Below are 15,059 nucleotides of genomic sequence, written 5' to 3' on the forward strand. Positions count from 1 at the left end.
TGGTCTTGAACTCCTGATCTCAAGTGATCCACCCATCTTGGCCTCCCAAAGTTCTGGGAGTACAGGCATGAACCACTGTGCCCTGCCATACCAGATTAATTTATAACCAAAAGGTGGAAACAAACCAGCGTCCATCTACTGATAAATGAATAAATAAATGTGATATATCCATACAATGGAATATTATTATTAAAGTATCGGATAGAAGATACTTTTCTCTTCATAAGATGCAATAAAGTAGGCCAGGTATGGCAGCTCATGCCTCTAATTCCAGGCCAAGGTGGGTGGATCACCTGAGGTCAGAATTTCGAGACCAGTCTGGCCTGGCCTGTTCAACATAGTGAAACCCCATCTCTACTAAAAATACAAAAAAATTAGCCAGGCATGGTGGTGCACGCCTGTAGTCCTAGCTACTCAGGAGACTGAGGCATGAAAATTGCTTGAACGTGAGAGGCAGAGGTTGCAGTGAGCTGAGATTGTGCCACTGCACTCCAGGCTGGGTGAAGGAGTGAAACTGCCTCAAAAAAAAAAAAAAGATGCAATAAAGTATCACTGGGTCTTTGCAGCTTTTAATAATTTTATGACTAAGTGATTTTTTACAAAGCTTCAAAAATAGATTGTGTAATACTTCAAAGGTCACCCTCAAGAAAGTAAAAACTGGCCAGACATGGTGGCTTATGCCTTTAATTCCCAACACTTTGGGAGGCCAGGTCAGGTGGATCACTTGAGCCCATCAGTTTGAGATCAGCTTGGGTAACAAGGCAAAACCCCATCTCTACAAAAAATAGAAAATTAGTCAGGTATAGTGGTGTGCACCTGTAGTCCCAGCTACTTGGGAGGCTGAAGTGGGAGGATAGATTGAGCTCAGGAGGTCGAGGCTATAGTGAGCCATGATTGCACCACTGTACTCCAGCCTGGGTGACACAGCAAAGCTCTGTCTCAAAAAAAAAAAAAAAAAAGAAAAGAAAAGAAATGAAAACTATATCTGATAAAAGACTTGTATATTTGTACCTAGAATATATAAAAAACCCTTACACTCAAGGTGAGGTGACACACACCTATAACTTCAGCTACTCAGGAGGCTGAGGCAGAAGGATTGCTTGAGCCCAGGAGTTCAAGTTCAGCCTGGACAACATAGAGAGACACCCATCTCTATTACAAAAAAAAAAGAGGGAGGGGGAAGAGCTCTTATATCTTAATAATAAAAGGACAACCCAATGAAAAAATAGACAAAGGATCTGAATAAACATTTCTTAAAAGGAGATACACAAATGTTCAATAAACACATGAAAAGATGCTCAACAGCATGAGTCATCAGGGAAATTCAAATCAAAACCACAGCGAGATGCCACTTCATACCCGTTATGATAGTTATAATAAAAAAGACAAATAATAACTAGTGCTGAAGAGCATGTGGAGAAATTGGAACCCTTATAAATACTGCCAGTGGGAATGTAAAATGGTGCAACTTTTGTGGAAAATAGTCTGGCAGTTCCTCAAAAGGTTAAATATAGAGGGCTGGGTGTGGTGGCTCACACCTGTAATCCCAGCACATTGGGAGGCTGAGGTGGGCAAATCACTTGAGGTCTGGCATTCAAGACCAGTCTGGCAAACATGGTAAACCCTGTCTCTACTAAAAATACAAAAATTATCTGGGCATGGTGGCGGGTGCCTGTAATCCTAGCTACTCTGGAGGCTGAGGCAGGAGAATTGCCTGAACCCGGGAGGCAGACGTTGCATTGAGCCGAGATCATGTCACTGCACTCCAGCCTGGGAGACAGAGCAAGACGCCATCTCAAAAAAAAAAAGAAAAGTTAAATATAGAATTGCTGTATAACCTAGAAATTCCACTTCTATATACATACATAAGATAATTGAAGACATGTATTCACGCAAAAATTTGTACATAAAAGTTCATACCAGCCTTTTTTTTTTTTTTTTTTTTTTTTTGGAGACAGAGTCTCGCTCTGTCACCCAGGCTGGAGTGCAGTGGCTCAGTTTCAGCTAACTGCAACCTCCATCTTCCAGGCTCAAGCAATTCTCCTGCCTCAGCCTCCAAAGTAGCTGGGACTATAGGTGTGCGCCACCACACTCAAGTAATTTTTTTGTATTTTTGGTAGAGACGGGGTTTTGCCATATTGCCCAGTCTGGTCGTGAACTCCTGATATCAAGTGATCTGCCCACCTCGGCCTCCCAAAGTGCTGGGATTACAGGCGTGAGCCACCTAGCCCGGCCATACCAGTATAATTTATAACCAAAAAGTAGAAACAAACCAGTGTTCATCTACTGATAAATGAATCATGTGATATATCCATACAGTGTGGAATATTATTTGGCTATGAATGAATTCAAGGAATAAAGTATTGATACATGCTGTAATATGGATGAACCTTGAAGACATTATGCCAAATGAAATAAGCCAGACACAAGAGGGCACATGTTACATGACTTACATGAAATGTCCAAAATAGACAGATCGTCAGAATAGGCAAAATGAAATAAAAATAGGCATAGAGATATAAGGTACATTAGCAGTCTCCAGGGGTGGGAGTAGGATGAATGGACAGTGACTGCTAATAGGTACAACATTTCTTCTTGGAGTGATGAGAATGTTGTAAAATTCATTGTGATGATAGTTGCACAACTGTGAATATACTGAATTAAACCCTTGAATTATCCACTTAAAACAAGCAATTTATATGATATGTTAATTTTATCTCAAAACTATACCTCTTCTTGAATATACTATATACTATGATGTTTTAGATGGTCTGATATCTATAATTAAATTATAATTAAATTCGAAATTCTGCTAAGATCAACTCTGCCTCAAACCAAGATTAAATAGGTGTAAAAAACAACAGACAAATTGGTCATTAATGTCACTTTTTTTCCTTGTAGCATAGCCTTACCTTAGACTCAAGGCCATTAAATACTTAATAAATCCAGGAAAACAATATCAAATGAAATAAAACAGAAGGGATTTATACTGCTCTTTTATGAGGGAAAGCATAATACAATTGCAGCATATCCACTTGAGCTTCATTCACCTACTGTAGACGCAGTGCCCATGATTAAATTTAAATAAATAAAATTAAGCCAGAAGCAGGCCTGGGCTTCTTAGTCCCAGCTACTTGGGAGGCTGAGGTGGGAGAATCTCTTGAGGCCAGGAGTTTAACACTGCAGCACATTATGATGGTGCCTGTGAATAGCCACTGCACTCCAGCCTGGGCAGCATAGTGAGACCCTCATCTCTAAAATAAGTAAATACATAAAATTAATTAATTTTAAAATAATATTAAAATAAGACAATAGATTATGCAAGTAAAACATAAAAGCTTTAGCCACCGAGCTATTTCCCTAACTCACTCTCTGGTTTTAAGCAGAAGAGTTTGTAAAAATATTTACATATCAGTGATTAAATCAGCATCATTCCTATAGACCTATTAACCAAGTATATTGATACTATAATGTTTATAATCATATTTATACTCTGTGATTTTCAAATATTGAAATAACATTCACTTTCTATAATAAATTTTATTCAGCAAAAATGCCTTTTTTTTGAGAAAGAGTCTTGCTCTGTCGGCCAGGGTGGAGTGCAGTGGCACGATCTCGGCTCACTGCAAACTCCACCTCCCAGGCTCAAGCAATTCTCTTGGTTCAGCCTCCCGAGTGGCTGGGATTACAGGTGTGTGCTACCACCCTCGGCTAATTTTTGTATTTTTAATAGAGACGGGATTTCACCATGTTGGCCAGGCTGGTCTTGAACTCCTGACCTGAGGAAATCTGCCCACCTCGGCCTCCCAAAGTGCTGGGATTACGGTTGTGAGCCACCGCGCCCGGCCCTAAAAAGACTCTTAAGATTATATTTAATTTATGTGAAATTTTTCTCCAGTGTGATTTGGTTTTCAACTAGTTCAACTAAGGTGCTACTGGTGATTAAAATTAGAGTATTTAGTTCCTGACAACTATGAGATTATCATAATGAGAGCAAATTGTAGGTGTAGGCATTAAAGAGGAAGATTTAGAAAACAGTACCTCTAATCATTAGGAACCCTGAAGGGAATCTAAAAGTTTTGTTTCATGTCTTGTTGTTGATTTCATTCAATATTTACATTCTCTTTTAATTTCTACATGCAGGTTTGACTGTGCAGATCGACAGTTCCATTCTATTCCTGCAACCTGGCAAGCTCTCATGGATAATCCATATGATGTGAAAGAACTTATTCCTGAATTCTTCTATTTCCCAGAGTTTTTGGAAAATCAAAATCGTAAGAAATAGGGGATTAAAAATTTGACTAGTAGGTCCCAATGGAGGAGCCTCAAAAATGTCTTTCAGGACATTTTTATAATATCCTGTAGATTATTTAAGATTAATTCTGTCTATGGATTTCTTAGTGACAGGGCTGAACTAATGGTATGAGTCTTACCTTCCAGGGAAGTGCTATAGGGAACTAAGCTAAAGGGGTCAAATTTGAATCATTAAGAGAATTTATCAGACTATAGCATACAGTGTTTACTAGGGAAGCAAAAATGACCATATGCTATTTCAGCTATATATACTACTTGGGTTAAAAGTGTTTAAGTTAGATAAGGTGAGGATTTAGACTAACCATCAGCTGACTACAGGTCTATTAACCAACTCCATGGCCAAACTCATGTCTTTATATATACAGTTTCACTGGAACACAGCCAGCCAATTCCTTTTTTTTTTTTTTTTTTTTTTTTTTTTTTTTTTTTTTTTTTTGAAACAGGGTCTCGCTTTTTCCTTAGGCTGGAATGCAGTGCCATGATCACTACTTACTGCAGCCTTGACCTCCTGGGCTCAAGCAATCCTCTCAGCTCAACCTCCTGAGTAGCTGGGACTACAGGTGTGCACCACCATGCCCGCATTTATTTTTGGAGAGATGGAGTCTCACTTTGTTGTCCAGGCTGGTCTCGAGCTCCTAGGCTCAAGTGATCCTTCCACCTCGACCTCCCAAAGTGCTTGGATTACAGGTGTGAGTCACCATGCCTGGCCAGCCAATTCATTTTTGTATCATAGAAGGTTACTTTCAAAGTAAGCATATCAGCAGATTTGAGTAGTTGCAACAGATACGATATCATTCACAAAGCCAAAAATATTTATTCTTTGACCTTTTATAGGAAAAGTTTGGTAACTCCTGATTTAGAGCATGCAAGAGTAGGCAAATTAAAATGACAGGGTATAAGTTACTATAATATTTGAAAAATTATGCTTTTGAAGTAGAGAAGTATGAAGTTATATATTAATACATTTTTAAATGTCCAAATTATTTTCCTGTGAGGTAGTTTTACATTTACTTTTAAGTACAAATAAGGAAAATAGCAATATTTTTACTATTGGTGTTCTTTAGGGAGGTTCCACAATGTTAAAGAGTTATTGCCAACTTTTTTCCCTGCCCTAACATGTAGTGTTAATGTTTGACCCATCGTTTACTCAGTACAATTATTTGTCTTACTGAGGAGAACATATCCAGGGCTTAATGTCACTTTGTGCACTCTGGAACAGGCTGTTGGAGGCAGGGCATCACAGTAAGGCAGTCAAAATTGGTGACTTTCAGAAAATGAGGTAAATCTGTTGTCTCAGTCTGATCCTAAACTCTCAGTCAGCTGTTGGACTCGATTATCCTAAAGCAGAGTATCTAGAATAGGAGGGATGAGCAGACTACATTTGGATAGAGAACTTAAGGTACTCTTTAACAATTTATATCAGAGTTAGTTGCTATCTTTAGCACCATCGTCTTGATGGCCTCCACTTCTAACTATACATTGCCTCTTTGAAGTGAGCTGTTTGGGAGAAAGTAAATATATCAATTAGAATGCCTTTAAGAATAAAAAATTAAAAAACAAAGAAAAACAGAATGCCTTTAGGAAAAAATTTTAATAAAACCAGCTCAAAATTGTGCAAACAAGGAAATTTTAGTGTTTCCCATAATAAAAATCCTGAGGTATGGAAATTTCAGATAGCTTAGCATCATCAGCGCTAACTTTTTTTCTGTATTTTCACTGTGCCATTCTGAGTATTTTGACTTTGGCTAGTTCCTCTCATGGTCACAAATGCCTAACGCAATTTTAGGCATCATAGGCAGATCCAACAGTATCTTAGAAATAAGTGAGGCTGTTAATCCATTGTGTCCTTTCTTAAGAGTGAAAAACTCTTCCTCATAACTTCTCATTCTCCAGAACTGGGTCATATACCAACCCCTAGACCAGTCACCTGGATTGGGCATGAAATATAGGGCAGAGATGGACACCTGAATGAAATAAAGGTTCTGCTAGCAAATAAAAAGGGGGAATGACTATCAAGTGGGCAACGAATAGTATCTGCTACACTGTGTTGGGTTTAACATAAAACCAAAGACACTGTGCATCCTGTCATTTTATGACATTTAAACTCCTCTCCAACTTGTGATACACTGGTATTTTAAGGCAACATACTGGTATTTTAAGGCCTTCTTTTTTAAAGGTCTTTTGTGTTAACAGTCCCCCTTCTACCCCTCCACGTTGTATAAACAAAAAACCCCTCATATTTGGGGAAATTTTATCAAAATGCCATGTTCTAACCATATGAGCAGATCTTTATTATGCAAGTATCTTTTTAGAATAGTGGTATGTAAATATGTTATTCTTCATCAGACAAATATAACTGTTCCAGTGAGTGAGTTTAAGGTATGAGTTACACCAAAAAGCTTTAAGGAGCTGTATTTTGTAAGTGTACTGTTAGAGGGACTGTGTCCCTCTCATTATTTTAAGTGTGAGAAGAAAACTTAATTTTGCATTTTGGTCATATTAAGATAAGGGTTGTAGCTATAGTTTTCCCCACTTTTCTTGCTTAACAACTTAATTCTTACTGTAATTTACATTATAATAGCTAATTTAAAACTAGTTATTTTTGTTTTTAAATTAACTGGTATGTACTCCAATAGATAAGAATTTTAAAAGAAAAAATATGTTTTGCGTGGGAATGTGCCCTTATTATTGTTTGTTTTACTTTGTTTATTATAATCTAAAATGGTTTGATACATTTTCTTTTTACATGTCTTAGAATTTAACTTGGGTCGTCTACAAGTTTCCAGAGAATTAGTAAATGATGTCATTCTCCCCAAATGGGCTAAATCAGCTGAAGATTTCATCTATAAACATAGGAAAGCTTTGGTGAGACTTTTGCATTTAGTTATTAGACAGAATAATAAGATAAAAGATGTGTTTTCCAGGGGATGGGATAATCTGACTTAATTATTTTTCTAGATTAATTTGTAATTTATCATATAAGCTGACTTTAGAAAGTACAATATGGTAATTTATTTCGAGGCTATGAATCTTCTGATATAGTGAGACTGTAGTATAGTACCATGAAAATATATATATATATATATATATATATATAGCAAAATATTAAACATTTCAGCTCTGTAAAATGTCCATCTGCTGTATATGTAAATGTTCCAGTCACCAAGCTGGTGTAGTTTGGTGTTTTACAGTTTTCACATTTATTTATTTATTTATTTATTTATTTTATTTTTTTTTTTTTTTTTGAGGTGGAGTCTCGCTCTGTCGTCCGGGCTGGAGTACTGTGGCCGGATCTCAGCTCACTGCAAGCTCCGCCTCCCGGGTTCACGCCATTCTCCTGCCTCAGCCTCCCGAGTAGCTGGGACTACAGGCGCCCGCCACGTCGCCTGGCTAGTTTTTTGTATCTTTTAGTAGAGACGGGGTTTCACCGTGTTAGCCAGGATGGTCTCGATCTCCTGACCTCGTGATCCGCCCGTCTCGGCCTCCCAAAGTGCTGGGATTACAGGCTTGAGCCACCGCGCCCGGCCTTCACATTTATTTTAAGTCTAACAAGGATGAGTACATTTTTGTTTTCTCTGAAGGATTTCACTAAGCTTTTAAAAGAAAGACATCTAAGCCAAGCACAGTGACTCACACCTGTAATGCTAGCACTTTTGGAGACGAAGGAGGCCAAGGCCTCACCTGAGGTCAGGAATTCAGAGATCAGCCTGGCCAACGTGGTGAAACTTCATCATGGTGAAACTAAAGATAAAAAAATTAGCCAGGCGTGGTGGCGCATGCCTATAATCCCAGCTACTCAGGAGGCTGAGGCAGGAGAATCGCTTGAACCCAGGAGGCAGAGATTGCAGTTAGCTGAGATCACGCCATTGCATTCCAGCCCGGGTGACAGAGTGAGACTCTGTTTCAAAAAAAAAAAAAAAAAAAAAAAAGGCAGCTAAACCTTAAATGCCACTTTAAAAAATGTATGGCTGGACACAGTGGCTCACGCCTCTAATCCCAGCACTGTGGGAGGCCAAGGTGGGCAGATCACCTGAGGTCAGGAATTTGCAACCAGCCTGGCCAACATGGCGAAACCCCATCTCTACTAAAAATACAAAAAATAGCTGGGTGTGGTGGCGTGTGCCTGTAATCCCAGCTACTCAGAAGGCTGAGGTAGGAGAATCTCTTGAACCCAGGAGGCGGAGGTTGCAGTGAGCTGAGATCACACCACTGCACTCCAGCCTGGGAGACAGAGCGAGACTCCATCTCAAAAAATAATAATAATAAAGTATTAGTTTTTAGTTAAATTTCCTAATTTGGAATTGAAGGACTAGTGAGGGTTAGTTTAACATTGATATTGTGTTGCTATCTTGCAGATGATACTGATGGCTCCACTTTTCCCCACAGTAGCCCACTTTATTCTCTACCTAAGCTGAAATGTTGGAGGACTCTGAAAATAATGAAGCCAGTACTTGGAAACATTTTTTATCATTATATATTTATAAAATAAGTATATATTTATAAAATTCAGAATTCAATTATAATATTTGTAAGCCTTAACCCTATTCATGAATAAGGAATTTAGAAAAAATTTAGAAAAGCAAAAATAAGTTCAGCCAAGTGTGGGTGGTGTGCACCTGTAGTCCCAGCTACTTGGGAGGCTGCAATGAGAGGATCACTTGAGCCCAGGAGTTTAAGACCAGCCTGGGCAATATAGCAAGACCCTGTCTCTTTAAAAAAAAAAAAAAAAAAAAAAAGACTTATTTGGGAATGAATGATGAACTGCCGTCTGATAATGCTTATGCCCTTGTGAACCATTAGGGGCCAGAGATGTACCCAGGAAGGCAAAGGTTTTTAAAGGTAGAATGAGGAAGTTTACATAAGTTGTTTTGAAACAATTATCCTTGACCACAAGGATTAATAACAAGGATGGCATTATTCCAAGGTTGAACAGGCAGTTGCTGGGCAGACATCCTCACAGAAGTATTCTTGGTGTATGGTTGTGGTTTTCAGAGTGTCTTTGTGATAGTCTTTATTGTAGGCATGTATGCATAAGAGCCCCTCCTTTATGGCCTCTCCACTAGATTTTGTTAGGTTTTGGCATAAGGGACTCCATTTTTATCCATACAGCTTTCACAACCCTATTAATAAGATATTAGAATTATATATTTCAGTTATGTATTACTGAGTAACAAACTGTTCCAAAATTCAGTGGCTTAAAAGTATAGCCATTTTAGGGGAAGGATAGCCTTAGGAGAAATACCTAATGTAGCTGACGGGTTGTTGGGTGCAGCAAACCACCATGGCACATGTATACCTACATAACAAACCTGCATGTTCTGCACATGTATCCCAGAACTTAAAGTATAACAATAAAAAAAAAAAGTATAGCCATTTTATCATCATCTCCCACAGTTTAGTGGGTTAGCTGGCCTCAACTGAGGAATTCTGCTCTTGCTTAAAGTTCTCATGCAGTTAGTTACAGTCATGTGGCAGCTGGGATTGGAGTCATCTGAAGGCTGTGTTGAAACAGTAGGATACTAGCTTTTCTCCCTCTCCATGTAATCTCAGGATATCTCCTCTCCGACTGGGTAGTGAGACTCCTCACCTGGCAGCTAAGTGCTCTCCAAAAGTGGAAACTTCACTATTTCTTCATAGCATCACTTCTGCCACTTTATAATGTTTAAACAGTAACAGTATCAATGCCAATTGAAGAGGAGGGAAATTGAGCTGCATCTTTCAATGCTAAGAGTGAGAAATAATTTGTAGCTATATTTTTGTTGTTGTTGTTGTTGTTGTTGTTTTGAGATGGGGTCTCACTCTGTCGCCCAGGCTGGAGTGCAGTGGCATGATCTCAGCTCACTGCAGGCTCCGTGTCCCAGGTTCATGCCATTCTCCTGCCTCAGCCTCCCGAGTAGCTGGGGCTACAGGTGCCCACCACCACGCCTGGCTAATTTTTTGTATTTTTAGTAGAGATTGGGTTTCACCGTGTTGGCCAGGATGGTCTCAGTCTCCTGATCTCGTGATCCACATGCCTCGGCCTCCCATAGTGCTGGGATTACAAGCATGAGCCACCACACCTGGCAAGAAGTTGTAGCTATCTTTACTCAACATATATTCTGCCCTCTGGTCAAAAATTATTTTACTCCTACATGCAAAATATATTCACTTCCTCTCAAGACACCCTTCCCCTAAAACCCTCATCTCATTAAGGAAGGAATTGGCAAATTGTTTCTGTAAAGGGACAGATAGTAAATCTTTTGGCTTCGTTGGTCATAAGATCTATGTTGCAGCTACTCAGTTCTGCCGTTGTACTGCAAAAACAAATGGATGTGGCTGTATTCTACTACTAATCTACAAATCTGGCAGCAACTCAGATTTGACCCACAGATAGTAGTTTGCTATTCTGGATTAAGGCTTGAGGCCTAAAATTCAGGATCTCATTATGTAAGTCAAGTCTGTGTGTGGATGAAATTACTCAGATGTGGCTCCTCTTGGATCTGAAGCCTGAACTAAAGAGGCAAGTTATCTGCCCCTATGTAACAACAGTGGTATGAAAGGATAAGAGAACTTTTAACAGACACTCCCATTCAAAAGGAGGAGGAAAATAGGAGGCTTCTAGCAGTCACAAATACAAATACTGGCTTATAGCAATTCAGAATTCCAGTAAGGACATGCTCTCAGATCTTCTATTAGGGTCCAGTCCTGTTTCCTGAGAGGGGTGCTCAGTGGCTCTTGGTTCTACCTTTGAGCTTTGGCTCCTCACTAAGTCATTCTTTTTATTCCATTAAAAAAAAAAAAAAAAACTTTGTTTACATGAGTATTTTTGTCAGCCTCTTTCCTAACCACAGTGAATTGAAAGCCAAAGATCTCTTTTCTTTTTTAAACAGTTTTTCTCTTTTATTCTAAACTAGTCTAATTCCATTTCAAACCTTACAGGTTTCTTATGTGTCAGGTCTGTTGGACAAAAGCCATTCAACATTACTTTACAAAGCAGTCCCTTCTCTACTTTGGGTTGGATGGGCAGCTACTATGGAAAAATGATCTTAAGATTCGTAGACACTCTATTTTCTAGTTGAGTGGGTCTGTGGGGTACAACCTTAAATCTTTCTGAGGTCCCAACAGATTATTTTACAGCCAAACACTTGAACTAAACTTTTATTTTACTGGTGACATTCTGATTTGATAGTTGCCTTAGGCAATTTCTCATTTTGAGAGTCTTTGCCCTCTAGAGATCCTGGGACTGAGAAATGTCCCCCGGCTGGAGTGCAGTGACATTATCACAACTCACTGCAGCCATGTCCTCCTGGGCTCAGGTGATCCTCCCACCTCAGCCTCCTAAGTAGCTGGGACTATAGGTGCATATCACCATTCCCAGCTAATTTTTTGTAGTGGAGCGGGGGTTTCGCCATGTTGCCCAGGCTGGTCTGGAGCTCCTGGGCTCAAGCGATCCACCTGCTCTGCCCTCCCAAAGTGCTGGGATAACAGACATGAGCCACCATGCCTGGCTCTTGCAATGGTTTTATTTTTGAATCCAGCAATATCTGGCTTTTTTATGTTTTCTTTAAATTGTGCTTAAAAATCAAATAGTTCACTTTTGGCTGGGCGTGGTGGCCCACACCTGTAATCCAGCGCTTTGGGAGGCCAAGGCAGGTGGATCACCTGAGGTCAGGAGTTTGAGACCAGTCTGGCCAACATGTTAAAACCCCATCTCTGGCCGGGCGCAGTGGCTCAAGCCTGTAATCCCAGCACTTTGGGAGGCCTAGACGGGCGGATCACGAGGTCAGGAGATCGAGACCATCCAGGCTAACATGGTGAAACCCCGTCTCTACTAAAAAATACAAAAAAAAGAAAAACTAGCCCAGCGAGGTGGCGGGCGCCTGTAGTCCCAGCTACTCGGGAGGCTGAGGCAGGAGAATGGCGTAAACCCGGGAGGCGGAGCTTGCAGTGAGCTGAGATCCAGCCACTGCACTCCAGCCTGGGCGACAGAGCAAGACTCCGTCTCAAAAAAAAAAAAAAAAAAAAAAAACCATCTCTACTGAAAATACAAAAAATTAGCTGGGCGTGGTAGCAGGGGCACCTGTAATCCCAACTACTTGGGAGGCTGAACAGTAGAATCTCTTGAACCTGTGGGAGGCAGAGGTTGCAGTGAGCCAAGATCACACCACTGCACCCCAACCTGGGTGACAGAGCGAGAGATTCCGTCTCCCCCACAAAAAAATCAAATAGTTCACTTTTTAACCCATCTTACTCCTCTCATACTTTATCATAGGCACCTGAAGGAAGCCAAATGGCACTTAAAATGTTCTGTTTGGAAGTCTGTATACCCAAATTCATGAGTTCATTCTTTCTTTCATATAACTAAAACATGAGTCCCGTTTTCTCCTGTCTCCAATTTCAACAATTTCCTCACTGTCTTTCAAGTTATCACTAGTAATTTCCAGGAGGTCTCTACCTGCCACCCTGTCCTCTTAGTAAGTGGTTACTGTGAGGGAGAGAATGATTTGCAGCCATTTTGTCCACCTAAGTGTGGTTTCATTGTTTCCTTAAATTGATCTTTTTTTTTTTCTTGAATTGAATTTCTAGACAACTATTTCAGTGGAAATTTTACCACAGAGATGCATTCCATAGCTGTCTTTTAGCTCTTTTGTTATTATTTTTGGGCTGTTATAAGCATATTTGTATTTTATTTGCCTATTAGGAAATGCATGTATTAATATTAATAAATATATCTACATTATAGTAGATAGGAATCGTTAATATATATAGTAGATATTGAATAAATGCTTGCCATTATTTCGAGATAATTTTATTTTGCCACCAGAAAGGTTTGTGTGTGGAAATGTTTCATTTGTTCTTACTTTTTTAAAGAACCGAATTTACATTGCAGTTGGAAGATATCTCTATATTAATTATTAAATTTTTTCTTTTCCTAGGAGTCTGAATATGTTTCAGCTCATCTTCATGAATGGATAGATCTGATCTTTGGCTATAAACAGAGGGGACCAGCTGCAGTAGAGGCACTCAACGTTTTCTATTATTGTAGTTATGAAGGTATAAATCTATACACTTTTTCTCTTGCTTTACTGTGATACAAACTATTGTTTAATATATGTTTACAGGCCGGGCGCGGTGGCTCAAGCCTGTAATCCCAGCACTTTGGGAGGCCGAGACGGGCGGATCACGAGGTCAGGCGATCGAGACCATCCTGGCTAACACGGTGAAACCCCGTCTCTACTAAAAACTACAAAAAACTAGCCGGGCGAGGTGGCGGCGCCTGTAGTCCCAGCTACCCGGGAGGCTGAGGCAGGAGAATGGCGTGAACCCGGGAGGTGGAGCTTGCAGTGAGCTGAGATCCGGCCACAGCCTGGGTGACAGAGCGAGACTCCGTCTCAAAAAAAAAAAAAAAAAAAAAAATATATATATATATATATATATATATATGTTTACAGTTATTTTGGGCCTATTTAATATGAGAAGGACTACATTTTCAAAACATCTTTTTACTCGAAAGATTAGGAGACTGCTGCTGTTTTTGTAATAGTAGTTAAGTGTATATATGCCAGTCTAATTATAAATGTCACTTATTAACATCATAAAAGTTTTTGATCTCTAACATATTTGTCCTATTCAGTTGAGTCAAACATTAAATATTCAGTATTAAACAGTAGCAGATTTTGAAACAAGGCCTTTGAAATTACAAATAACAAATTCTTCAAATGATACATATGATGACATTATTTAGCTCAGAATCAAGAGTATTTTCTGATGGCCTTAAAATGATTTTTAAAAAGTAGTTCTTACCAATCCTTAAATAGACTAATAGTTCTAAAGATTGTGAATACTATGAAGTTATGTGAATGTGAATACAGTGAGAGACTTTTGGTAAATGGGCATATTTTTGCCATGCCGTATCCATTCAGGTAATAGGTCTGTAAGGAGAAAGTATTGCATGGCTGTTAGAAGCTTGGACTTACCTAGTTTAGCCAATTACTAGTCATGTAACAATCCATATTAGATGTGGCTGAGTATAATCAGTTAACCAGAATATTACCTTTCGAAACCTTTGTTTCAAGCAATAACTTAAAGCAGTATTTTTGTGTAGTTATTACTCTTGTTTGAGTTTGGCTATTATGACCAAAACAATTAGGTATACTCTGAGTATAGTTTGTATTTTTGCAAAAGAAACTTTTATTTTTTTTTTTTTTTTATTTTGTGACAGGGTCTTGCTCTTTCACCCAGGCTAGAGTGCAGTGGCATAATCATACTTGACTGCAACCTGGAACTCCTGGGGTCAACCAGTCCCTCCTGCCTTACCACCACACCCAGCTAATTTTTAAAATTTTTTAGAGAGATGAAGTCTCACTTTGTTGCCTAGGCTGGTTTCAAACTCCAGGTCTCAAGCAATCCTCCCGCCTCAGCCTCACAAAGTGCTGGGATTACAGGCATGACCCACCACCCCTCCCCCAGTAGAAATCTTCAGAGAATATCATTTAACTTTCAATTGCTTAAAATATTTTAGCTAATTTTTACATATATTTAATGTTTGATGAGTTGCTGATTTTTTAAAATTACCTTTTCACAATGTTATAAATTGAAGAATAGAATAATATTTTATTGAAACTATACCAACGAGGCCGGGGTGGTGGGTCACGCCTGTAATCCCGGCACTTTGGGAGGCTGGGGCAGGCAGATCACCTGAGGTCAGGAGTTCAATACCAGCCTGGTCAACATAGTGAAACCCGATCTCTACTAAAAATAAAATT

The 15,059-nt window shown here is 39.3% G+C and overlaps 1 protein-coding gene across 2 annotated transcripts in view; it reads left to right on the forward strand.

Moving 5' to 3' along the window:
- NBEAL1 (neurobeachin like 1) overlaps positions 1–15,059 on the forward strand; it is a 218,639-nt gene that overhangs the window by 174,984 nt on the left and 28,596 nt on the right. For both annotated transcript variants that reach the window (XM_030916927.1, XM_010352612.2), the window contains 3 exons: positions 4,144–4,274; positions 7,070–7,179; positions 13,230–13,347. In XM_030916927.1, coding sequence (XP_030772787.1) covers positions 4,144–4,274; positions 7,070–7,179; positions 13,230–13,347 — 359 coding nt within the window. The remainder of the gene's footprint in view (positions 1–4,143; positions 4,275–7,069; positions 7,180–13,229; positions 13,348–15,059) is intronic.

Source organism: Rhinopithecus roxellana, chromosome 14 (genome assembly GCF_007565055.1).
Source record: "Rhinopithecus roxellana isolate Shanxi Qingling chromosome 14, ASM756505v1, whole genome shotgun sequence".
NCBI classification, from domain to species: Eukaryota; Metazoa; Chordata; class Mammalia; order Primates; family Cercopithecidae; genus Rhinopithecus; species Rhinopithecus roxellana.